The 27,173-nt window shown below is 40.1% G+C and overlaps 1 protein-coding gene across 4 annotated transcripts in view; it reads right to left on the minus strand.

Annotated features, from left to right (window-relative positions):
* Positions 1–27,173, minus strand: part of ptpn13 (protein tyrosine phosphatase non-receptor type 13) — a 303,931-nt gene that overhangs the window by 132,622 nt on the left and 144,136 nt on the right. For 3 of the 4 annotated variants that reach the window (XM_059988683.1, XM_059988682.1, XM_059988681.1), the window contains exons 10-15: positions 20,903–21,101; positions 19,535–19,609; positions 14,181–14,355; positions 10,553–10,703; positions 6,248–6,386; positions 2,768–2,920 (exon numbers count right to left, since the gene is read on the minus strand). In XM_059988683.1, coding sequence (XP_059844666.1) covers positions 2,768–2,920; positions 6,248–6,386; positions 10,553–10,703; positions 14,181–14,355; positions 19,535–19,609; positions 20,903–21,101 — 892 coding nt within the window. Of the gene's footprint in view, positions 1–2,767; positions 2,921–6,247; positions 6,387–10,552; positions 10,704–14,180; positions 14,356–19,534; positions 19,610–20,902; positions 21,102–22,644; positions 22,772–27,173 lie in introns of those variants that run through there. The other variant, XM_059988684.1, reaches the window with a different exon arrangement.

The following is a 27,173-nucleotide window of genomic DNA, read 5'->3' on the forward strand; positions in this document are numbered from 1 at the left end:
TAGATTTAACCTCTAATACACAACACCTTGTCTGAATGAATTCTATTGAATGACTTAAAAACACATTGTTTACTGCACTGCAATTTTCCGTTTTAAAAGGAAAAAGTCACTACAATGTACTTCGCCTTTTTTCTTCCATATTTGTATTTTTTCTTGTAAAAACTGTGTGTTTAATGTCTACATGTTTAATGGAAGGCTCTCATAAGCTTCTTCATTGATGAAATCAAGTCTGGAACTCAACGTCCATGCTTGCACGTGCAAGAACAATTACTGGATGTTCACCAACTCAACAGGAAAAAAAATGCACGCCTCAATGCTTCTTCAAACTACTTTGCAAAACATGTACTCACACTTATACAGGAGTGACTGCTGAGTGTATGCTTGTGATCTTCTGCTGCTGTAGCCTATACACTTCAAGGTTCAATGTGTTGTGCTTTCAGACATTCAGGGAATCTCTTCTGCACATTATTGTAACGTCTGGTTATTTGAGTTGCCGTCACTTTTCTGTCAGCTTGAACCAGTCTGGTCATTCTCATCAACTCTCTCATTAACAAGGCATTTTCACCCACAGAACTGCTATTCTCTGGACAACTTTTTATTCTCTGTAGACTAGTGGTCGCCAACCTGCTGATCGCGATCCACTGGTCGATCTTTGAGACTTTCCCAGTAGATCCCGAAAAAAAAGGGAAAAAAAACAAATACTGTTGAGAGATTGTTTCTGGGTTGCGGGGTTTTAGTTCCGTTCTTTCTGCCCAGTGTGCATGTGTGTAGCTCCCCCACACTACACAGTGTAATTCAGTGGTCCCCAACCACCGGGCCGCGAGGAAATGATATGAGTCAGCTGCACCTTTCCTCATTCCTTGTCACGCCCACTGTTGAACTTGAATACACGCGAGGTCATCAGTCGCCTAAATGCAGTGACACCCTCGCGCCAGGGATCACTGGCTGCCTTGGGCAACTGGCTGGCGAGAAGTGCCGTTGCTACTGGCCTGGAGCGCAGACAGATGGACGCCATCTCTAAACCCGTTTAGCACACCGAATGTTCGTGGGGAACCCGGTGCTAAAATATTCGCAGACGACCTCCTAATTCGGGCTCAGGTTAGCACAGCAGCTACCTCGCTGCGATCTACTGACAGTCATCCCTCGAGCCAAACTTTTGTCGGCCAATAGATCCTACGGGGGGGGTGAGGGGGGGTTGTCTAATGAGGCAATGAAGCCCACAAAACTGCTTCAGTACCGAGTCCAAACTCCCTGCGCTTAAAGACAAACCCGTTGAGTTTTTTCCAGCGGAAAAAAACATGAGCAAGTGGGACAGAAGCTAAGTGCCAAGAGCTGCGAAAACTAAATTGTGGAATAGATTGGATGTAAGGAACCTGCTTCGAGTATCGCTGTATTCCAGTCGTGTTTAACACCCCCCACCCCCTGGTTGGCCAGTCCGCGAGAATATTGTCAATATTAAGCCAGCCCGCGGTGCAAAAAAGGGTGGTGACCCCTGGTGTTCATGCATTATTTCTACTTCCGGGTTGTGGGGTCTTACTTCCGGTCTTTTCTGCCCCGGTGCACATGCGTGTAACTAATCGATTTGGAGTCAATCTCACCTTTCACTAAGGCCAAGGTAGGGGATCTTGGGCTTCAAAAGGTTGGTGACCATTACTCTAGATACTGTTGCGCATGAAAATCTGAGGAGGTCAGCAGTTTCTGAGATCCTCAGACCACCATGTCTGGTGCCAAAAGTTAATGCCTTGCCAAATTTTCACAAACTCCAAAGGAAGCAGGGGTACTGCTGTGCTTTCTTCAAAATTTCACTTGCGTGCTAGGCCGAGGACAGAGCCTCTGTAATCATGACACCAAGCAATTTAAAGCCACTTGGATTCCATTCTGATGTTTGGTCTGAACCTCTTGATCATCTCTGCCTGCTTTTATGCACTGAGTTGATGCTATGTGACTGACTGATCAGATATTTGCATAAAACGAGCAGGTGTAGAGGATTATTGAGCAAAATGTGCAGCTTACTATGACTGCTTTGTCAGTAACTCTAACCAACTGACAGTATAACAAAGAGAAAATTTAGAGGAATACTGTGGAGACACCATTGTTGGTAGCTATTCCGGTTTTTGAATGCCTGTGGTAGATGATCTTTCCTTTCAGCACACCAACAAATCAACTGTTTACAGTTTTATGCAAATATGCATCTCAAGGCCTTTTATATTTATTCAATTCTGATCACTCACCATGAAATACTTCAAATAGTCTGTTGTACTATTCCTCATACATGTCTTTTCTAATGTTAGAAAGGAATAATGTAATCATTAAACCTTTTGTAATGTCGTTGGGAACTCAAATCTCACTGACCAGCAAACAGCATGCATACAGTAGTTCAGTTTTCACTATTAACCACCTGCAGAAATGCAGAGTAACACTTCAAAGTCACCTTCAGAACCCACTTAACAAGGGTCTAAGTACAGCAATATGGAACAAAAATAAAATAACATTTTCAGCTTCAGACCGCCTTACTGTTGAATGTTAACACATGTATATAATCAGAGAGTAACATGCACCTCATAACAAATAATCTGGTTTTATTGAAGTTAAAAAGGTTTCAAAACTGAGCACAGCTTTCTCCCTTGGTGAAAATTATTGTCAGCCCAACCTCATAAATGGTCAATAATTAACTGATCAAAATGGTCCAAATTTTAGGGGTGAGCAAAATAAAAATGCTGCTCTTTACTCCAATCTCTCCCTTTATTTTCCTTGTTAAGATGATCACCTTAAGAAACTCAAGCTCAGATTCTGCTTCGGAGGCTCCACAATATGTGATGTGCAACTTCAGCAGCTCCTCCTTCGTGTACGACCGATCCAAGGACTCCATCACTCCAATTGGCAAATAATGTTCGAGCCGGAAATAACTTCTCCCATGAATCTGCAATTAAATTATGTAACTAAATACTTCCAAGAGAAAATATCACTTGGAGCAGTTTATTTTTGGAAAGAAAGGATTGGATACATTTTCTCACGCAACTGAAGTAGAAGTTTTCAAATATTTGGAGAAATGTTAATACACCTGTACAGATACTCTCTCAAATGACAAAACACAGCTTCGGTTACCCAAACTGCTGTTAATACTGGTGCCAAAAGAAAAGTCAAAATCAGGCCAACAAAAACAAAACTACAAAAATGCAATCAGCAGATCAGGCAGAGTCACTGGAAAGCTCAGAGTGGCTGTGAGATGGAAGATCGGGCAGAGTTATTCCTGAAGGCTGAACTTAGGTATTCCACAAAGCAGTGACATAACCTGCATTTGGATTTTCTATTGTAGAGGAGAGCACCAAATGTTGCTCACTACATTGGAGGAAATGCATGTACATTGCTTCTTCACCTGGAAGGAAAGTTTGGGTAGGAAATCTGATTGGTAGGAAGAGAAAAAAGGTAAAAAGACAGTGTTGCATCTTCTGCAGTTGATGGGAGATGGAAAAGTGGGTCAGAGGTCCTAAGTAAAAATGCTCTGAAATAAAGATTTTTTTCACATATCTCAGAAAAAGCAGATATAAAATATAACTGAATTTAGGTGAAATAAGTAAATAAACAAACAAGGTAGCTATGCAGAGAGTTGAATTAGTTTACTTGCTGGCTCACTGATTGAGGCCCCTTATGCAATTTACTTTAGAAACTGACAGGGCAATCTCTTCTGTTGATACTTGTACAACAATACTTTATCAAACCATATAACACCAACTTCTAATTAATAAAACAACTCTTTTCTCTTTTGCTCTCAATATTACCAATGTAGATCATGTACTGCAGGGGCACTAAGAAAAAGTTCCTGTAGGAATGTACATCCACCTAGAAAATGGAACTCTATGACAAAAACTGATTATTTGACTGGAAATCTCAATATAGGCTATTTTCTAGAAATGGAATCTGCTTCATAATGCTGGTGTGCACTGTACTTCCCAACTATTTTCTCTTCTTGATATTTCACTTTATTTTTTCCAGATTGGTACGATTCAATTTTAATCAAATGTCTTCAATTTTGCTAAGTAACAAGTTGATTATGTTGTAGCTTGCTGAATATATTTGGGGGGGGGGGGGTGAAAAAATTACACGCAGAATGTAGGCCAAAATACCTCCAAAGGTTTCAATTAAAAATTTATGCTGTGTTTTCTTTTATAACTGATATGTAGTTTTCTACATTCCTTTTAACTTTGTACCAACTCATTTTCTCCAAATGTTTTCTTCACTACCAATTCTAGACAGATTATATAGTTGCTAGGTTTAGCCCATTTCCCCTTCTTAATTTCTTTCTGTAGTATCTGCAATCTATATCCTCTGACAGCACCCTGCTGCTTTGGCTGGAATGCTGTAGATGCATTCAGTCTTTACAATTTTCACCTTTGTTTTCTAACATAAATTGGAAATACAGACCACATGGACCAGGCAACACTTGGACTTCAAAGACTAAGTATGCCCCGCCCATTTTTGAGTACCCCATCTTTATTTAATGGTATCCTTTCCAAAACTACTATTACCTACCTCTTAAGTCAGATATTAATGTTCTTTTATTGAGTGAATACAAGTGAAATTCTAATTTAGTAGCTCAGTTTACTGTGTTTAAAAGTTTGTGAGCACTGCCTCGGTGGAGGCCAATTCTCTGGATGCTTTCAAGAAGGAGCTGGATAGATATCTGATGGATAGGGGAATCAAGGGATATGGGGACAAGGCAGGGACTGGGTATTGATAGTGAATGATCAGCCATGATCTCAAAATGGCGGTGCAGACTGGAGGGGCCGAATGGTCTACTTCTGCACCTATTGTCTATTGTCTATATCAGTAGGCCATTAATCTATTCTCAATCTGCATCTTTTACCCACTTACATTCCTTCTAAATTCAGCTGGACAATTTCTACTTTACAAAAATACAACAAATTGCAAGGCATTGCACTTGCCTCTAACCCCAGTGACCAGCGCATGGAAGTTAAACTCTCTCAGTGACCTTGGCAGCTTTTGACAAAGTCACATCAGCCTAAGGCAGCAGCTCTGGGCGCATTAGTAGAATATTTCAAGAAGTAAATTCTTACTTAATATAGAGTGCTCACATATAAACATTTCTCAAGGCTGAGTAGGTAGGATTTCTACCTGAACTCCTGGATATGTGGTTTCCTGCAAAGTTCTTTACTCCTCTTCCTCCTTCTCCTGATGCCAATTTAATGCTACTTTAACAATATTTAATTGTCAAGTTAATGCTAAACTTAACTCTAAGGTTCAATTTATTTTCCCGATACGTAATTTATGATATTAACCTGGATTTTATTATAATGACAACATGTTAATATTTCCTATTATTACTTGCTAAAATTAAGTTGAATTATTCTAGAGTTACTTATTTCTTGGTTGGTAGCTAGCATTAAACCTCACAGTGATGATCTTTGCAATATTCAGCTGATCACTGGATTTGCAGTTTGAACATTAACCTCACGTGAGAGAGTGCTGGTTTGGTTTGCAGCCAGGACAATTTCTCACAATCACGAATTGCAGTTAAAGTTCTCTCAGTGATAATGTTACCACTCCACAGGCTGGGGTTTTGGGCTTTTCACAGACAGAATCCACATATAAATAGATTAACTGCTATAATATGACAAACAGGCTAATTACTCACTAACATCAAAAAGTACACAAAGGAAGCACAAGGTTTAACTTGTTCAATCAAGCAAAAATTTTTACTAAATTAGTGTCCTGGTACTGAAAAATTCTCTAAGAAACATGCTGTGTGCAATTTTAAAATGAAAAGAAAATTAATTATATCTATTTGAAATTTTACACAATCCCATTTAATTCCATTTTTATTTCAATTTTCTGTTTCTACTTCTTGTTTTGTTGTCTGTATGGATTTTTCAATTTGAACGACACAGATTACCTGCAGAGAAACCTACTTCAAACATTCACAAGCTGCTTTCCTGCAGGTCTGCAAGATTTTTCTCACAACTGACCCTGTAAGTCTGGGTGATTGAAGTAATTTTTAGTTAGGGGAAAACTCGATCTATTGTACTACTTACAGTTTTGCTCTGACATTGTGCATGTTGTAAACTCAGTTTTCACTGAGTCCCTTCAAGCTCTCAACCGACCAGCTTACTTACACTACAGCTGTTCAAACCAACAAAGTTACGAAGGAGCAGAAATTTTTAAAAATTGCAAGATGAATCTGAATCTGTCGCTTATTGAGAACACCACAGAACAGTAAATGTACATGTACCTCTGGCTGGTAGTTCCCAAATTCAGACTGAAGAGCCAATGATGCAAGAAGCAAAGCTGTTTCATTGCTGCAGTGTAACCTCTCCTCTAATATATCCCTTCGAAACTGCAAATAGTACTGATGCCTGGTCAGTGTGTGCCTTCAGAGAGAAAGAAGAGTGCTCCAATATGACAAACTGTATATCTTGAAATAATGAATAAAGTTATTATAAAGTACTTTTGAACATAAAGACCCTTTAACCCTAAATGTGGTGCAGACCTACTCCATGACCAATCAATCCTCACCCGCCCCCCCTCAACACAGCCCGATAGCCCCTACTTTGCCTATCAAAAGTCTTTCAAACTGACTTTTTCTTGCACTTCATTCCATAATACAAGCAACAGGATAAGCACACTTCTCTTAGGGAAACAGGTTCCGAAGCTCTCTCCCAGAGGACAAAAATATCCTCTGTTGGGTAATTACGAGGAACCTGCAAAAAGCAAATTTAGACAGTCTTCATTTTAATTCCTACCCATGCACAAAGAAGCTATAATTTAGAACTAAGTGGCACAAAACGGTGCATAACTATCCATTTCTCAAATATGGTCAAAGAGACTCAGTGACAGTAATCATTGGGTGGTTCAAAAAGATGGAATATTGTCCTTTCATTTCAGAGTCTGATTCTATCCCAGACACAAGGCTTGCTTTCTACTGAACTGAAGGTCTCAAATGTAATTTATTTAGACATTCAGCAGCTTCATACAGAGAGACCTCCAGGAATGCCAGTTGGATATTCTGAAAAGTAGTAGCGCTGGAAACATTCAGCAAGTCATGCAATATCAGTGGAAAGGAAAATAAGAATTAAAATTTCAGATTTCATCACACTACTAAGCCACAGTCAATGAACTATGCACGCTATCTCCAAGGTCCCTCTGTTCCATTACACTCCGTAGTACCCTACCACTTATAATGACAGTCCTACACTGGTTTGACTTACCAAAATGCATCACTTCACACTCATCTGAATTGAAATCTATTTTCCACTCCTTGATTCACTTTCCTAACAGACCAAGAACCTCCTGTAATCTACAGAAACACTCTTCATGATCAACACCTCCTCCTAATCTTATGGCATCCACGAACTTACAGATCAAGCCCTCTGTAGTCACATTCAAATCACTAATAAAAATCACAGATAATAAAGATTGCAACATGGGCCCCTATGACACACCACTGGTCAAGTCGTAGCATCCATTTGCAGAAACAACCTTGAACCACAACTTTGTTTCCTACCTCCAAGATGATTGTGAATCCATCTAATTTGCTCTCCCTGGATTCCATGGGACCCAACCTCCCAGGCCAGCCTGGCATGCAAGACATTGCTGAATGCCTTGCTAAAGTCCGACAGACAGCATCGACTCCCCTCCAACAGCTTCCCTACCAGTGACATTAGGCTGCCTAGCTTGTAGGTCCCTGACTTCTCCTTGCTTCCTCTCTTAAAACAGCAGAACAACATTAGTCCCATCCAGTCTTCAGGCTAGTGGCTAGTGATGGAGCAAATATATCTGTAGCAGCCTCCACAATTTCTTCTCTAGCCTCCCTCAACATCAGGGCCTGGGAATTTACCTACCATGATGTGCTGTAAAAACGTCAAAATCTCTTCTCCACGAACATCTCCACTTGTTTCTCTTATCTCTTGAACAGCCATGACATTCTCCTCAGTAAACTCTGAGGCGAAATATTCATTAAAATCCCATCCACCTCTTGCGCCCCTGTTTATTTTTTAAGGAGGCCTACTCTCTCCTCAGTCACCCTTTTACTCTTAATATAGCAACAGGACCTCTTGGGAATTTCCTTAGCTGGATCTGCCACATCCATCTCATAATCTCTCTTTGTCCTCTCCTCCAATTTCCTTAAGAGTATTCTTAAACTTTTTTATTGTCATGGATTCTCATCCCTGGCTTCCCAAATCCAATGTACATGTCAAGACATTGACCAGAGCCTCAATATCCCTCATCAGGCAGGATTCCCCAAACTTGCCAGGTTTACTATTCACCCTAACAGGAACATGCTGCTCCTTGACTCTTTATATATTGATAATGCAAAGAAATGGAGAAAAATGGATAATATGTAGGCAGAAGAGATTTTGTTTAATTCTGCATCATGTTTTCTGCAGGCATCATGGGCCAAAGAGCCCATTCCTGTGCCATACTGTTCCATGATAGAGCGAGGTTGACGTTATCATTGTGATGAATTGCCCAAAGGGGCTTACGGAGCTATTCAGGAAGTGATTATGCCTCTTCAACTGTATTATATGCTGCTAATAGCAGGTTGTGGGACATGCCCAACATATCAGGCTGCAATAACAGTGAAAGGTCAACTGGGCCACCATCACAGCAGAAAAGGGAGGTTCTAATATATAGAGAGAAAGCAAGTTACAGTCTCAGAATTCAGAACTTATGAACCTGATCGAGTTTTTTGATGATGTGACCAAGGTGGCTGATGAGGGCAGAGAGGAAGACATTGTTTATGTGAACTTTGATAAAGTTACATATGTTAGGCCGCTCTGGAAGGTCAGACAGAATTCAGGGGAAAGCTGGGTAATTTGATACACAATTGGTTTGATGGTAGTAAGCAGAAGGTGATAGTGGAGGTTGTTTTTCAGACTGGAGGCCCGTGACAATTATGTGCCTCAAGGGTTGGACCTGGGCCAATTGTTGCCTGTCATCTATATCAACGATTAGAATAAGAATGGACAGGGTACAGTTAGTAAGTTTGCAGGTGAGAATAAATTAACTAAAATAGGTGGTAGAGTGGACAACAATGAAGTTTATCAAAATTTACAGGGGGGTCATGATCAGCTGAGTAAGTGGCTGTCAAGTAAAGTTTAATGCAAGACACAGCATTTTGGAAAGTCAAATCTGGGTAGGGTTTCATAGTGAATGGCAGAATGGCATCCTGGGGAAGCACTGTAGAACTGGGTACAAGTAGATGGTTAACTTAAAATGGAGTCACACATAGATAGGATGGTGAAGGTGGCTTTTGGCATGCTAGCTTTCATTAGTCAGGGCACTGAGTATAGAAAGTGGAAGGTGATGGTGTGGTTATACAAGGTGCTGGCAAGGCCGCACTTAGTGTACCGTGTTCAGTTTTGTTCACCCTGCTACAAGGAAGATGTTATTAAACTGGAAAAAGTGCACAAAGGATTTACAAAGATGCAGTCAGGACTGGAGGAAAGATTGCAACATGGGCACCTATTATTCCCATGGGCATAGGAGGTGATCTTATAGAGGTGCTTTAAAATCATGAAAGTGTTGATAAGGAAAATGCACTCAAGTCTTTTTCTCCACCCCCCCCCCCCCCCCAGAGTTGGAGACTGAAGAACTGTAGGGCATAGGTTTAAGATGAGAGGGGAAACTCCTTTTATATTTACACAAAAGGTGGTATCTATGTGGAATCAGCTGCCAGGAAAAGTGGTTGAGGCAGGTACAATAATAACTTAGAAAGAGTGGGAGAGATTTCCTGGTTTAGACAGGTTGGAAAGGATATGGGCCAAGTGCTTGCTATTGGGACTATAGGGCATCTTGGTCAGCATGGATCTACTGGGCAGAAAGGCCTCTTCCCATGCTGTATAACTTTATGACTAACTGAAAACAATATGTAATGAACAAGAAACATCTGAAATACATAAAAGTGACAAAAATGTTGCAATGACTAAAATTCAAAATTCAATACCTGTATTTTCTTCACAAAAATATAAAGCAACAATGACAATATCTTGAAGTGAGGTGAGTTTGTGGGTAAAGAAAGTGGGGATGAGAACGATTCCAAACACAACCATTTTTGAAAGTGAGCACGGCTCCTGTGTTACTTCTTCCAGAGTTGCCAATTGCTTTCATCCCTTGTTTTTCAGTGGAGTCCTAAAAGATCTTTCTCTTTCAAAGATGTATCCATTTCTTTTTTGAAGATCATTTTAAAACTAACTCTATCAGCATTTCTAGCAACATGTTCTAGATAACAGCTGGGTTTATTTTCTTTTTGACCCCCCCCCCCCCGATACCACCCCTTCAGCCCTCGCCAGTCCTGATGAAGGGTCTCAGCCCAACATGTTTACTCTTTTCCATAGATGCTGCCCTGGTCTGCTGAGTCCCTGCAACATTCTGTGTGTATTAGTCACCACACCTGTGCTGATTTTAATTCATTCACCAATTGCCTGAAGTTTGTTTACTCCAATTACAGGCTGTCTTCCCTATTCCCTTTACGTGAGCCTCCTTCAGTTGGTCAACATCAAACCTGGATTTTCCATTGTTAACACAAAATACTTACTGGATTAAATCAACATCTTCTACAAAGAATTTTATTCGGAGGAAAAGGTTGAAATGTACTGCAGACTTGTTCCGCTTCTTCACCTCTTTCCATCCTTCTGGTGCCACTTTGGACAACTTAGAGTCAAGGTCAACAAAAAAGAATTCATTTTCTATAAAGCAAAAAAAATCCAGTTTATATATTTAAAGTGGCTTTAAATATATTTTCCATAGTATTCTTAAAAAGTCTACAAGAACCCTTAATGACTTTGCAAACTGATTCTACGTCCAATCCCACTATTCCCCCACCCCCGCTCACCCTATTAATTATTTCCTTTCAAAGTTCAAAGTTAAATTTACTATCACAGAGTACACACGTCACCAAACACAACCCAGAGATTTTTTCAGATTTCAGATATGTATACAACACTTTTTTATTGCAATGATTGAATATGCCTCTACTCGTACCCATTGAAGTACATTCCAGGCCTTAATCACCCACTGTGTAAAAAAAAATCTACATTTCAATTTTAGCTGTTTGAGTAACCCTCCTCATTCAATATAGTTCATGACCCCTGCACCAATGGAAACAGTTCCTTCCTAACATCCATACCCTTCATGATTTCCTTCCAATCATTCCCATTTCAAGGAGATTACTATTAGCTTCTTTGATCTACCCAATATAACTAAAGTTCTTCATTCTTGGAATAGATTTGGTAAATCTTATTACAAAGCCTTCATATCCTTCCAAAGGTATGACATCGGAATTAGGCACATTAACCTCCACTGTGGCCAAACCAATGTTTTATGAAAGCTCAACTGTGACTTCCTTGCTGGTACACTTTATATTTTTCATAACCACTTTCTTAATCTTCTGTGCTACTGTCAATGATTGTTCACATGCATTCTTTTACTCTGCCTTTGTACCCCTTTTTTGTTTTTATTACCTCTTTTCTTTTTCCCTGCCTTAACATATTGCATTTCTGAGAATTAGACCATAGGAAACAATTCACAGGTAACTTATAATATAAACATGACAACCCATTGAATCATTCACTAAAAAGTCAAGAATTGCACAAACCTGTTTTGAGAAAAAATACAGGCTTTGTTCACAGTACATACAGAAGATTAATTAATTTTCTCCATGTTGCAACAAGACAGAAGTACAGTAATAGCACGCAGAACATCACTTTGATCTTAAAGCTGTTTCGCTTTTACCTGTCCTGATGAGATTGCGTAAAGCAACCTCACCAGATCGTGAAGAAAGGTTTACCTATCTGAAATATTGCCCAACATTTTTCAACAATTAATGAGAACTTTATTACACAGCCTTGAAAACATTTAAAACTGGCATTCAGTATATCACAATGTAGTATCATTGTAGGGTACTTCATCAAGGTAGGGTAGTGGTTAAGTTACTGGGCTAATAGCCAAAGTTCTGGACTAATGTTCAAAGGACACAAATTTGAATTGCATCAAGACACCTGGGAATAAATAAGGTATTTTAGTTTCTTTTAAACTAAAGTTCTGTAATGGAGACCAGGAAATTGACAGATTGGTATCTGGATCCTTCAGAGAAGATCAGTCACCTTTAACCCTGTCTGGCCTCAATAAAAGTTTACTCTTCTCTGCTCCCACACTTAGAGCTGGAGAACAAACGCCAGCATTGCCAGTAATGTCCACTGTCCATCAACAAGTAAAATAAGGACCACAGAACTGAACATCTCACCTCTAAAACTGCTCTCAAGTTAAAACATTACGAAACTCACAAAGTGATAAGCAAAATTTGTGTAATTCACAGAATAATGCTATCAGATTTCCTTGCATATTCACTGGGTATATTTCAGGTGGAGATTGATAAGTTCTTGATTAATAAGGGCATCAGTTTTTCTTTTTCTTTCTTTCTTTTTTGCTTCTTTTTTCTTCTTTATTAGCTATTAGATTAGTAGGTTAGTTAATTTGCATAATATTTTTTTCTTTTTTCTGTTTTTTTATATTATATATTATGAAATATCTAGATTTACCATGTTCATACATATACTGTATGGTTCATGTATTGGTAAACTAATTTATACTGTAACCATTGCTTATGTATTTTTTATGTGTAATGGGATTTTGTATGTTTGTAACCCCTTTATCAATATATCATTTCTATTTTTTTCATATTATTAATAATAAAAAGATTGAGAAAGAAAAGATTAATAAGGGCATCAAAGGTTACAGGGAGATCAGGTTGAGAGGGGGAATAAATCAGCAATGATGGAATGACAGAGCAGACTCGATGGGCCAAATGGCCCTTATCTCCTGGTCATAAGATTGTGCTGAAAACAGTTTTGCAAGCAGTTGTTGAAGGTACATAAAGTACATAAAACAACTGAGGCAACACTATTTATTCAGATACAACACAGTAACAGATCCTTCTGGCCCAACAAGCCTGCACTGCCCAACTACACTCATGTGACCAATAAACCTACTAACCCGTACATCTTTGGAAACCCACTGGGTTACAGGGAGAACATACACACCACTTACAAATAGCTGCAGAATTTAACCCGGAACACTGGAGCGTAATCAGGTAATGTTAACCGCTACTCTGCCACGCATTTCTAGCCTCTGGGCAAGTGTTAATAGAAAAGGAAGAGGTGCTGCACCAATGGAAGGGGATGGGAGAGTGCTCCCAAAAGGTTAGAGGGAACCACACACGCTGGAATTACACATGACATGATTTCTGTACAAGGTGTACCACAGAAATCCACCAGGTCAACACTCACACCAGAACACCTGAAAAGAAACTGCCCAAGGGATCAATTTGTTAAAGGCTGCAGTCTGAGGAAACCCACAATTAAATTCCCTTGTCTACTCTGTTTCCTCCTATGAGCTAGAGAGAAACAAAATAGGTTAAGTCTCTTAATCCTTCTTTTTGAAATTGGGAACCTCCACAATGCACCAGTGAGCACCAAACGTGACACTGAGCAGTATCGTGGAATGACTAGGAAGTTGAAGTGATCACAACCCTGACAACCTCCACTGCATATAGCAGGAGGCGAAGACAAACAATATAGCCCTTTAAGATTCTGTTTCAGGTCAATGAGACCAGTAAATATTAACGTATGAATGAAGAAAGCAATGTCATTTTTCAGATCAGAAAGATTGAAATGACACAGGTACTGCATTTTGTGTGTCAAACATTGCTTTTTGGATAGCTTTATGCGGGACAAAAAAAACACTGGAAGAAAGATTCAACTGAAATATAAGGAGGCAGATGCTAACACATCTAAAAATGTGCACAAAATTGTTCAGCATGGGGTCAAGCTAATTTTCAATGGCACTGCTCTGATGTTTTAAATCAGATTTCTAGTCCAGGATTACCAAACAAAAATGTGCTGCTTAATGTAGTGATCACTGCCAATTTTAATGAGGTTTTAAAAATGCTATTTAAAAACTAAACTGAAGCCAAAAAGTACAAAAATATGAACCTTCAGCTCTTTGTATTGAATATGATCTAAAGTCAACAGGAAAATTAATTCTCATTTGATTGCACCTGTTTCTAGTAATCTGCAGGTGAATTTTGAAAGTACGGTTCTTTACCCATGCTCATTGCATGCAACTGAGGACAATTTAGTACCAGGAAACTTTTAACATTTATGTACCTTTTAAATATGCCAATGAAAAGAAATGATGTTCCACCAGGCCAACGTGAGCAACCACCATATCAAACACATCCTTGCATGTTGACTTGACGTCACAGGTCAATTCCAGGCATTGCCCACTGAGCAACAAGATGTTCACTTTGCGTCGAGAGTCCTCACCTTTTCCATTCTTATTCTGTAATCAAGTGTAAAGAGCACCATCAAGCTGGTTTTGGTCGTGAGAGATCAAAATGAAAAAATTCAGCTGATTATTGCAATGTTTATCTGACCAAATGCAAGCAAATAAATCGCATGGAAAGCATTAAATGTGTTTCTTCCTTGACGCATGCTAAAATAAAGTTGAAGTCTGTAAGACAAAATGTTATTAGCTGGCAGTGGGATTGTTGTGACAAAGTACAAGACAATGAGTCCAAAGCAATGTTTTGAAAAATAAGGCGGTGCATGTCTACAGACATAAATGTGGATACTGGTGAAAACATGTTTGTGTAGGAAAGGTGAGATCATTGTGCAGGTGTAGGTAGCATATGCATAGGAATTTACCACTGTAGGGGGTTCTGAAGGCTATGAAATGAAAGGTCAATTCCTTGGCAAGGAGGGTGGAGTGCCAAGGTGCCAGGAAGGGAGAGGGCGAGGGGCAAAGAGGGGGAAGGGTGAGGGGTAAACATGGGGGAGGGTGGAAGATGGGGGGGTGTGGTCGAAGAGGTGGGAGGGGCCAGGTGTGAGGTGCGAGGTCTGAGAAACATAGAAAACCTACAGCACAATACAGGCCCTTCAGCCCACAATGATGTGCCCAACATGTCCTAACCTTAAGAAATTATGAAGGGTTACACATCGCTCTCTATTTTTCTCAGCTCCATGTACCTCCACAGGACTCTCCTAAAAGACCCTATAGTATCTGTCTCCACTACTGTCGCTGGCAGCCTATTCCACGCACTCACCACTCTGCTTAAAAAACTTACCCCTGACACCTCCTCTGTACCTACTTCCAAGCACCTTAAAACTGAGCTTTTTTGTGCTAGCCATTTCAGCCCTGGAAAAAAGTCTATCCACATGATCAATGCCTCCCATCACCTTGTACACCTCTATCAGGTCACATCATACCCTCTGTCACTCCAAGGAGAAAAGGCCGAGTTCACTCAACCTATTCTCATAAGGCATGCTCCCGAATCCAGGCAACATCTTGTAAATCTCCTCTGCACCCTTTCTATGCTTTCCACATCCTTCCTGTAGTGAGGTGACCAGAACTGAGTACAGTACTCCAAGTGGGGTCTGACCAGGTCTTATATAGCTGCAACATTACCTCTGGGCTCTTAAACTCAGTCCCACGATTGATGAAGGTCAATGCACTGTATGCCTTCTTAACCACAGAGTCAACCTGCGTAGCAGCTTTGAGTGTCCTATGGACTTGGACCCCAAGATCCCTCCAATCCTCCTCACTGCAACAGTCTTACCATTCATACTATATCCTGCCATCATATTTGACCTACCAAAATGAACCACCTCACACTTATCTGAGTTAAACTCCATCTGCCACTTCTCAGCCCAGTTTTGCATCCTATCAATGTCCTGCTATAACCTCTGACAGCCTTCCACACTATCCACAACACCTCCAACCTTTGCGTTATCAGCAAATTTACTAACCCATCCCTCCACTTCCTCATCTGGGTGATTTATAGAATCACAAAGAGTAGGGGTCCCAGAACAGATCGCTGAGGCACACCACTGGTCCCCGACCACCATGCAGAATATGACCCATCTACAGCCACTCTTTACCTTCTGTGGACAAGCCAGTACTGGATCCACAAAGCAATGTCCCCTTGGATCCCATGCCTCCTTACTTTCTCAATAAGCCTTGCATGGAGTACCTTATCAAATGTCTTGCTGAAATCCATATACACTACATCTACGGCTCTTGCTTCATCAATGTGTTCAGTCACATCCTCAAAAAATTCAATCAGGCTCGTAAGGCACGAACTGCCTTTCACAAAGCCATGCTGACTATTCCTAATCATATTATGCCTCTCCAAATGTTCATAAATCCTGCCTCTGAGGATCTTCTCCATTAACTTACCAACCACTGAAGTAATATTCTGGGTTACCTCTACTCTTTTTCTTTAATAAGGGAACAATATCCACAAACCTCCAATCCTCTGGAACCTCTCATTGATGATGCAAAGATCATCACCTGAGGCTCAGCAATCTCCTCCCTCGCCTCCCACAGTAGCCTGGGGTACATTTCATCCAGTCCCAGTGACTTATCCAACCTGATGCTCCACCACATCCTCTTTCTTAATATCTATATGCTCAAGCTCTTCAGTCTGCTGTAAGTCAAACCTATAATTGCCTAGATCCTTTTCCGTAATAAATACTTTGCTTCAGTATTCACTAAGTATCTCTGCTATCTCCTACAGTTCCATACACACTTTTCCACTGTCACACTTAATTGGTCCTATTCTCTCATGTCTTATCCTCCAGCTCTTCACATACTTGTAGAATGCCTTAGGGATTTCTTTAATCCTATCTGCCAAGGCCTTCTCTTGGCCCCATCGGGCTCTTCTAATTTCCTTCTTAAACCTTCCTGCTAACCTTATAATCTTCTAGATCTCTATCATTACCTAGTTTTTTTGAACCTTTCGTAAGCTCCTCTTCTTGACTAGATTTACAACAGCCTTTGTAGATCATGGTTCCTGTACCCTACCATTCTTTTCCTGTCTCACTGGAATGTAACTATGCAGAACTCCATGCAAATATATCCTGAACAGTTGCCACATTTCCTCCATACATTTCCCTGAGAACATCTGTTTCCAATTTGTACAGGTGGCCCCTGTTTTTTGAACGTTCACTTTACGACAGCTCGCTGTTACGAAAGCCCTACATTAGTACCTGTTTTCGCTAACCAAAGAGGATTTTCGCTTTTACAAAGAAAAGACGCCCGCTTTATACGTGTGTTTACCCCAAGAAAGACTACCATGACCGTGAAGCCTTGTGTGTACGTACGTGTGTATGTGCACATGCGTGTACGTGCCAATTTTTTTCCTCCAAATCGATTTTGGCTCAATGTTTTCCCGATTTTGGTAAGTGAAACTACCCCTTACATACAATATTTCTACTTTATATAGGCTGTATATTTATATCATTCCTGTTTTTACTATATGTTCGTGTTATTTTAGGTTTTATGTGTTACATGGTTTGATTCAGTAGGTTATTTTTTGGGTCTGAGATTGCTCAAAAATTTTCCCATATAAATTAATGGGAATTGCTTCTTCGCTTTACACCACTTTGGTTTCATAGGAACTCTCTACCTTCGGATAGCGGGGGAAACCTGTACTTCCAAGTTCCTGTCTGATAGCCTCATATTTCCTCTTACTCCAATTAAGCGCTTTCCTAACTTGTCTGTTCCTATCCCTCTCCAATGCCATGGTAAAGCAGATAGAATTGTGATCACTATCTCCAAAATGCTCTCCCAATGAGAGATCTGACACCTGACCAGGTTCATTTTCCAATACCAGATCAAGTACAGCCTTTCCTCTTGTAGGCTTATCTACATATTGTGTCAAGAAACCTTCCTGAACACACCTAACAAACTACCCCATCTAAACCCCTTGCTCTAGGGCAGTGCCAATCGATCTTTGGAAAATTAAAATCTCCCACCACGATAATACTGTTATTATTACAACTTTCCAGAATCTGTCTCCTCGATGTCCCTGTTACTATTGGATGGTCTATAATAAAACATCCAGTAGAGTTTTTGACCCATTCTGCTTCCGAATTTCCACTCACAGAGACTCCGTCGACAATCCCTCCATGAGTTCCTCCTTCTCTGCAGCCGTGACACTATCTCTGATCAGCGGTGCCACACCCCACCTCTTTTGCCTCCCTTCCTGTCCTTCCTGAAACACCTAAAGCCTGGCACTTGAAGGAACCATTCCTGCCCCTGAGCCATCCCTGTAATGGCCACAACATTATAGCTCCAAGTACTGATCCACGCCCTAAGCTCATCCGCTTTGTTCATAATACCTCTTGTATTAAAATAGACAAATCTCAAACCATTGGTCTGAGCGTGTCCCTTCTCTATCACCTGCCTTTCCACCCCTCGCATTTCTCGATTTGTGAGCCAACTGCCTCTTCCTCCATCACTTCAGTTTGCTTCCCACTCCCCAGCAATTCTAATTTAAAATCTCCCCAGTAGCCTTAGCAAACCTTCCCACCAGAATATTAGTCCCACTGGGATTCAAGTGCAACCTATCCTTTTTGTACAGGTCACACCTGCCCCAAAAGTCGTCCCAGTGATCCAGAAATCTGAATCCTTATCCCCTGCTCCAATCTTTCAGCCATGCATGTATCCTCCACCTCACTCTATTCCTATACTCACTGTCACGTGGCACAGGCAGTAATCCCGAGATTACTACCTTTGTGAGGTATGAGGTGGAGAAGGGAGAAATACAGTAAAGGTGGAATGGAACTTGCATTGGCTGGCGCCATTTTATAAATGTACAGTATACATATTAGATCTAAATGAAAAATGAAAGTCTCTGAGACTGGAAGGTAAAGGTTGATAATTTGAGAGGTCTTTCAGGTCAACATTTATTTAAATTACTACTACAAATTTTCAATAAAATGTTTAAAAATTCTCTAAATGTTGATTCAAATTGCACTTTAAATATCCACATATACTGAAATATATTAAGTTTCAATTTTTCACTTATTTAATATTTTCATGTGATTTAGTGTCTTTAAAAGTACGTATGAAGATTTTTGAGTGCTTAACAGCTCCAGATATCTTGGAAAACAGGACTTAAAAGTCTCTTATTTATTGGAAAGAGCTTGTTTTGACCATCCCGTGGATGCACCTATAGTAGCACAGTTCATCTCAGTCGAGAATCCAACATTGAATTTCTGTGTGTATACAAATGCAAGTAGGTTTTGTTCCCACTAAGGTTGGGTGGAACTACAACCAGAGGTCATAGGTCAAGGGTGAAAAGTGAGAAGTTTAAAGGGAACATGAGTGAAAATGTCTTCACTCAGAGGGTCATGAGAGGGTGAAATGAGCTGCCAGCAGAAGTGGTGCATGCAAGTTTGATTTCAATGTACAAGAGACATTTGGATAAGTACATGGACAGTAGGGGTATGGAGAGCTATGGTCCTGGTGTAGGTCGATGGGAATAAGCAGATTAAATGGTTTTGGCTTGAACTAGATAGGCTGCAGGGTTGTTTCTGTGGTGCATTTCCTTATGACTCTCTGACTTTCCTGTTGAGAGAATAGTATGAAGTCCAACTTCACATCGTTTTACCAAGGACTATAGAGTACATGGTTGGCTTTTCGATTACAGCAACTTCCTTCCCACTAAACTTACCAGAATTGATTTGGGAAGATCCAATGCAACAGAAGGCTCACTGATCATCTTAACAAACTCAGGCCCAAAGAAATTCTGAGGGAGGAAAACGAAGTATCTTTCAATTATTATATGGCAACGTATATCATTGAAACGAAGGGAGGGAGCAGGGAGGATTATTTCAAAATAGCTATTTAACTTTGCCGTGGTTTTTACAGACAAAATGTGTTTTTCCAGTTACGTAGAAAAAATATTGATATACTTATTTTAAATTTCAATTAAATTTTTTTTTAAACACAGATGATGGAAATAGAAAATGAACCAGAAAATGCTGGAAATAATCAAAATTTACTGTTGATCTACCTACAAATGCAGTCAGCCCTGCTGAATATTTCCAATATTTTCTTTTTTAACTTCATTTTAAAAATTGTACATTAAGTCAAAGCAACAATGCTGAGCTAAAAATTTCTAAACTAAATGAAACACATGCAGTGAATAGCTGTCCAATCCATAACCTGCTCAGCAAGATGGTTAATGTGAAGTAATTCAGCATGCTTGCCCAAAATTTAAATTACCATTTAAGTGCTTGCGGTTGGCTAAGCTGGCACAGGAAATTTATTCCTCTTCAATCTTTAGTCTAAAATATGTCAAAATTAATTATGCTACATTTTTGTTGGGTAACAGCCAAAAGATGCTGGGCTAGAAGCCATGAAAACAAATATTCCAAATCTCAACATGACAAGATGTAAACATTTCTAGGGCTGGTCACAGAATCAAAGAACTTGTAAACTGGCCAAACCTGTAATAAAAAACTGACTGATGAGGCTCCGGCCCCATACCACATGACTGATCTTTAATACTTTGACTTAAACAAATATTGCTGAATAAATTCAACACCAACCTTTCAGAAAAGCTAAGGCTGGGCACAGAATGCAGACTTGCCTATGTTGCCCACATCCTTAAAACAAAAAAAATGTCATCATAGGGCAAAAGTTCATTTATTAACAACTTATATTCACTGAACACTCCCAGGTACAGAATACATTACAAGCCTCAAAAAATTAAATTTATCCAAGTTTAGAACTCCACTCCGCTGCTGCTCTATATCAGCCTAATTTATCCCTTTCTTACACCAGCAAACCACCTGAAACTTCCAAATGGGATTATTAATTTTTATATTAAATAAAAGATCAGTTTTTGATACTAAGTGCATAAAATCTGTAGCTGGTCCAAATATAATTCACAACCTGCAAAAGTTTCAAATGTAATTTCCCTAAGTTTATTGATCCTCAATGTCATACTGAGCCACATTGATTTAAAAAAAAACTCAAATACAAGTCAACACGAGTCAAAATGTTCCTTCTTTGTACATTAAAACAATATTCTTACCTTACATTTTCTTTGTGTCAGGGTTGTTTCTTTTGCCAGGTCCTTGGTAATATCTAACATGGATGCTTTAACTATGTCAGCTTGGTGAAGTCCTGACTTTTGAGTTAACTTGCTTTGAAGCAGCTTTAGTTCTTCCTCCTGACGTTTTAGCATCAACTCCTGACTGATGATATTCTCATCCTCCAGATTGTCATACAGACTGAGGAGTTTAAAAAGGTTAATTTTAGAGCTTTGTGAAACACAAACTGAGCAGTCAGATGTTAAACTGGTTCACTCAATTGTCCACATTTGACTAATGTGGACCCAAATGTGATGTAAAGTTGAGGAGGCCAATCTTCACTGACCAGACAGTCTTGAGGCAGGGTCTCAGTAGATATCATGGACAGCTGAGGAAATTACATACTTCAAATTTCCTCTGGAAACTAACAGACAGCATAAGCCTTACAAACCATTCAATTCTTTTCACCACTTCTGAATGATACTGATGCTCAGAATTATTTTAAAACAATTAAAACCAACATAAATAATTTGAAACCTAATTTGTAAAACATGAAGATATAATCTCTTAAAACATTTAGATAACTAAGAACATTATACAAAACACAAGGAATTGAAAACATTTACCCTTTTAATCTCCCAATCTATACAATATTCTCTCAAACAAATGGGCTCACATATCCTGCATCAGATCTCAACTGTTTCAGGACACAAGAGATTTCCTCAAGTAAATGCTGGGAAATCTCACCAACCATCTCCTCTCCCACTAGACTCTTAAGTGTAGCTGGGATTTGGCCAGTAGAGCTCAGTCACTAAGTTTGGAGCCTGTCTACATGCACATGTGTACTGAGAAATGCCCGTAGTTTTCAACCACCAAAACTGAGTAAAATCTGCGCTTTTGATTTTACTACCAATCGAAAATAAAGATTTCTTTTTCTTCTTCTCTCTTTGCCCTTCTTTGTGCTGTGGTCAATTTATTAGAAGTGTGCCAAGTTGGCAACACTGCCTCATAATTAAATCATGTGTGAGTAACAGCACAAGATGACTCTTTGCTATTCTTTTCTCCCCCTCCCCACCCACCCATTGTTGCTAAGCTTAACTGGTCACAACCAGTAATGGCCTGACACTGTGTGGAAATTGCTAACACTCTTGTCTCTGTACAGCTTAGTTAGCTCAATACAAAAGTTCAATTTAGTACTTCAAAGTAAAAACAAAATTTTTTTAATGTGATTTTTGCCCAGTTACAATTAATACTGATAAATTGATGGCTCATAAGGCAACAAATTTCTAGAATTTCCAATGCTTTAATATATATTTTCTCTTTAATGTCAGTTCACGGGGAATACAGCTAACATCACCGCACCTCATTTATATTTGGAAAAAACAGAAGAAAAACAGAAGCAAATCTTTACTAATAGCAGAAATATTGTGTCATGGCATGCAAAGTCTATGTTTTTAATTGTACTGTTAAAAAACAACTCATAATGACGAACCCATTAAACTAGTACTACCTACTATGAATATTCCTGTAAATTAATATAAAGATTGGGTATTAACTCTTTAAAAGTGTACACTTCATTCCACATATACAAAGTTGTTCAGTCAAATAATACTTCTAAGTGGTGTGGGAGTACATTTCACAGGGCTGGAGAGGAGCAAGTGTGGGGGAGACTCCAGTCCTTTACCTTTCCAACCCACCTAGCTTCACCTATCACCTTCAAACTATACTCCTCGCCCTCCTCTACCTTTTTATTCTGGCATCTTCCCCTTTCCTTTTTTAGTCCTGAAGATGGGTCTTGGCCAGAAACGTCGACTGTTTATCCACTTCCGTAGATGCTGCCTGACTGGCTGAGTTCCTCCAGCATTTTGTACGTGTTGCTTTGGATTTTCAACACCTGCAGACTTTCTCTGAAATACTAGTTAACTGAATGGACATTTCATTAAATGCTGCCTTTACACGCAGAAAATATGAACCACCAGTAAGTCTGCAGATACTAGAAATCCAAAGCGACACTCACAAAATGCTGGAGGAACACAGCAAGTCTATAGAAATGAATAGATAGTCTGTGTTTCGGGCCGAGACCCTTCTTCAGGACTGAGAAGGAAGGGGGAAGACACCGGAAGAGGGAGGAGGGAAGGAGGTTAGCAGGAAGTTGATCGGTGAAGCCAAGTGGGTAGGAAAGGTCAAGGGCTGAAGAAGAAGAAATCTGTTAGGAGACGAGAGTGGACCATAGGTGAAAGGGAGGGGACTCAAGGGAAAGTAATTGGCAGATGAGAAGAGGTAAAAGGACAGAGTGGGGAATAGAAGGAGGTGGGGCAGGAGTGGGGGGAGTGAAGTTATTCACCAGAAGGAAAATAAAATCAATATTCATACCATCAGGTTGGAGGTGATGCAAAATGGAAAACAAGGTATTGCTCCTCCACCCTGAGGGTAGCTCCACTTTGGCACAAGAGGAGGTCGTGGACCAATACGTTGGAATGGGAATCAGTAATAAAATGTTTAGACAATGGGAAGTACATTAATGGAATGGAGTTGCTCAACAAAACGGTCCCGCAATTTACGACAGATCTCACTAAAGCAGAGGAGGCCGCATTGGGACACCGGACACAATAGACAATCCTAGCAGATTCACAAGTGAAGTGTTGCCTCACCAGGAAGGGCTGCCTGGGGCCTGAGTGGAGAAAGAGGTGGTGTAGCACTGAGGTTGTTTGCAGGGGTAAGTGCCGGGAGGGAGATTAGTAGGGAGGGACAAATGGACAGAGGAAGGAAGCATTCCCTGTGAAAAGTGGAGAGAGCAGGAGGTAAAGATAAGTTTTGTGATAGATCCCTTCGGAGATGGCGGAAATTGTGGAGGATAATAAGTTGGATGTGGAGGCTAATGGGGTGGTATGTAAAACCATTAAAGAGAGGAGCAGAATTCAGCTATTTAGCCCATCAAGTCTCTTCAGCCATTTTATCATGGCTGATGCATTTACCTTTATAGTCCCAATCTCCAGCCTTCTCTGTGTCCCTTCATGCCCTGATGAATCAAGAATTTGTCAACCTCTGTCTTAAATACACAGACAGCCTTAGCCTCCATGGCTGCCTGTGGTAACGAATTCCACAGGTTTACCACTTTCTGGCTGAAGAAATTCCTCCTCATCTCTGTTCTAAAAGGACGACCCTCTGTTCTGAGGCAGAATCATGGGGTCTTTGACTCCCCCCACCACAGGAAATATCCCCTCCACCAAAGCCTTTCAACATTTGATAGGTTCAATGAGGTCACCCCTCATTCTTCTGAATTCGAGTGAGCGGAGACCGGGAGTCAAACGCACTTCATATATTTCAACCCTGGAATCATTTTCATGAACTTCCTTTGAAACCTCTCCAATGTCAGCACATATTTTTTTGGTAAGGGACCCAAAACCGCCACAATACTACAAGTGAGGCCTCATCACTGCCTTATAAAGCCTCTACGTTACATCCTTGCTTTTGTATTCTAGTCCTCTCAAATGAACGCTAACATTATATTTGCCTTCCTCACTACTGACTCAACCTGCAAATTAACATTTAGGGAATCCTACACAAGGACTCCCAAATCACCTTGCAACTTAGATTTTTAAATTTTCTCTCCATTTAGAAAATTTTTTCTCCTTTTATTTTTTCTGCCAAAGTGCATGACCATAAACTTCCCAAAACTGTATTCTATCCGCCACTTCTTTGCCCATTCTCCCAATCTGTACAAGTCCTTCTGTCATTTCTCTGCTTCCTCAAAGCTACCTGCACCTCCACCTATCTTCCTATCATATGCAAATTTGGCCACAAAGCCATCAATTCGTCATCAAAGTCATGGACATACAACGTAAAAAGAAACAGTCTGAAAAGAGACCCACTAGTCAGTGGCAACCAACTAGTAAAGGCTCAACTTTTTTCTCACTCTTTGCCTCCTACCAAACAGCCACTGCTTTATCCATGCTAGTATCTTTCCTGTAATACCACGGGCTCTTAACTTGTTAAGCAGATAAAGGCCTTCTGAAAATCCAAGTACACAACATCCATTCATTCCCCTTTGTCTATCCTGCTTAATTTTTCTTCAAAGAATTCCAACAGATTTGTCAGACACGAGTTTCCCTGAAGGAAACCATGCGGACTATGACCTAGTTTATTATGTCCTCCAAGTACCCCGAAACCACATCTTTAACAAACCACTCCTACATCTTTCTAACCACTAAGGTCAGACTAACTTGTCTATAATTTTCTTTCTTCTGCCTTCCACCCTTCTTGAAGAGTGGAGTAATATTTGCAATTTTCCATTGCTCCAGAACCATGGTTCTTGAAAGATTATTACTAATACCTTCACAATCTATTCAGCCACCTCTTTTCTGAACCCTGAAGTGTACACCATCTGTTCCAGATGACTTACCTACACTCAGAGCTTTCAGTTTCCCAAGAACCTTCTCACTAGTAAAGGCAACTTCACACTCTTCTGCTCGCTGACACTCTCCAATGTCCTGCACACTCCAAAATACTTATTCAGTTCATTCACCATTTCCTTGCCCCCATTACTGCATCTCCAGCATTGTTTTCCAGCAGTCTGATAGTCACCCTTGCATCTCTTTACACTTTTATGCATTTGAAGAAACTTTTAGTATCCCCTTATCTTACCTTCGTATTCCATCTTTTCCTTCTTAATGATATTTTTAGTTGCCTTCCATTGGTTTTTAAAAGCTTCCTAATCCTCTAACTTCTTACTAATTTTTGCTCTATTATATGCCTTCTCTTTGGCTTTTATGTTGGCTTTGCTTTCACTTGTCAGCCACAGTTGCGTCACTCTGCCCTTAGAAAACTTGCTTCTTTTTGGGATGTATATATCTTGCGTCTTCTAAATTGTTTCCAGAAATTCCAGCCATTGCTGCTCTGCTGTTATCCTACCAGTGTTCTTTTCCAATCAATTTCAGCCAGCTCCTCTCTCATGCCTCTCCAATTCCCTTTACTTCACTGTAAAACCAATACAACTGACTTCAGCTTCTCCTTAAATTGCCAGGTGAATTCTATCATGTTATGATCATTAGCCCCCATGGGTTCAGCTCTCTAATCAATTGTAGTTCATTGCACAATCCCCAATCCAGAATAGCTGTTCCCTTAGTGGGATTAACCACAAGTTGCTCTAAAAAGACACCTTATAGGCATTCTAGAAATTCCCCATCTTGAAATCCAGCACCAAGTTCAATCTACCTACACACTGAAATCTCCCATGACTATTGTAAAATTGCCCTTTTGGCATGGATTTTCTATCTCCCATTGTAATTTGTAGGCCACACCCTTACTACTGTTTGGGGTCTGTATATAATACCCATCTGGGTCTTTTTATCCTTGCAATTCCTTAGCCCTGTCCACAATGATTCAACACCTTCCGACCCTATGTCAGCTCTTTCAAATAATTTGATTTCACTTTTTACCAACAGAGTAATGCCACCCCACTCCCTTCCTGTCTGTCCTCTGGATACAATGTGTATCCTTGGACACAAAGCTCCAAGCTACAATCTTCTTTCAGCCATGGTTCAGTAATGCCTACAACATCATACATGCCAATCTGTAACTGTGCTACAAGTTCATCTACCTTAGTCTGTATACTGCGCGAATTCAAATATAACACCTTCAGTCCTGTATTCACCCTTTTCGATTTTGTCCACCTTTTACATTGCAACTCATCCTGTTAACAGCAATTTTGCCCTATCATCAGCCTCTCCTTGATAGTAGTCTCACTACACACTGACTCTGTAAACCAACTACCTCATCCTCAGCTATCACTCCGGTTCCCATCCCCCTGCCGAATTAGTTTAAACCCTCCCGAACAACTTTAGCAAACCTGCACGCAATATTGGTTCCCCTTGGGTTCAGGCATAACCCATCCTTCTGTACAGGTCATACCTTCCCCAGAAGAGATCCCAATGATCCATAAATCTGAAAGACAGGAGGAATTCTTTCATTGGTAAGGGACGATGGGGTGAGTGCAGATGTTCGGGATATGCAGGAGATGCAAGTGAGGACAGCACCAATTGTGGAGGGAGGGAAACCCCGATCTTTAAAGGAGGAAAACATCTCTGATGTCCTGGAATGGGAAGCCATGTCCTGGGATAAGAGAGCACTTAAAATATTAAGTTAAAGAATAACTTGATAGCTTGCCGTATCTTAGGAAGCTAAACTAAAGGTGGAAAGGCTCATAAAGAATGTCAGACATGGTTGTTATATTCCAAAGGTACAGTCCTGGTAACAGACATATCAATTGTACTT

This window comes from Hypanus sabinus, chromosome 14 (genome assembly GCF_030144855.1).
Source record: "Hypanus sabinus isolate sHypSab1 chromosome 14, sHypSab1.hap1, whole genome shotgun sequence".
Classification (NCBI taxonomy): domain Eukaryota; kingdom Metazoa; phylum Chordata; class Chondrichthyes; order Myliobatiformes; family Dasyatidae; genus Hypanus; species Hypanus sabinus.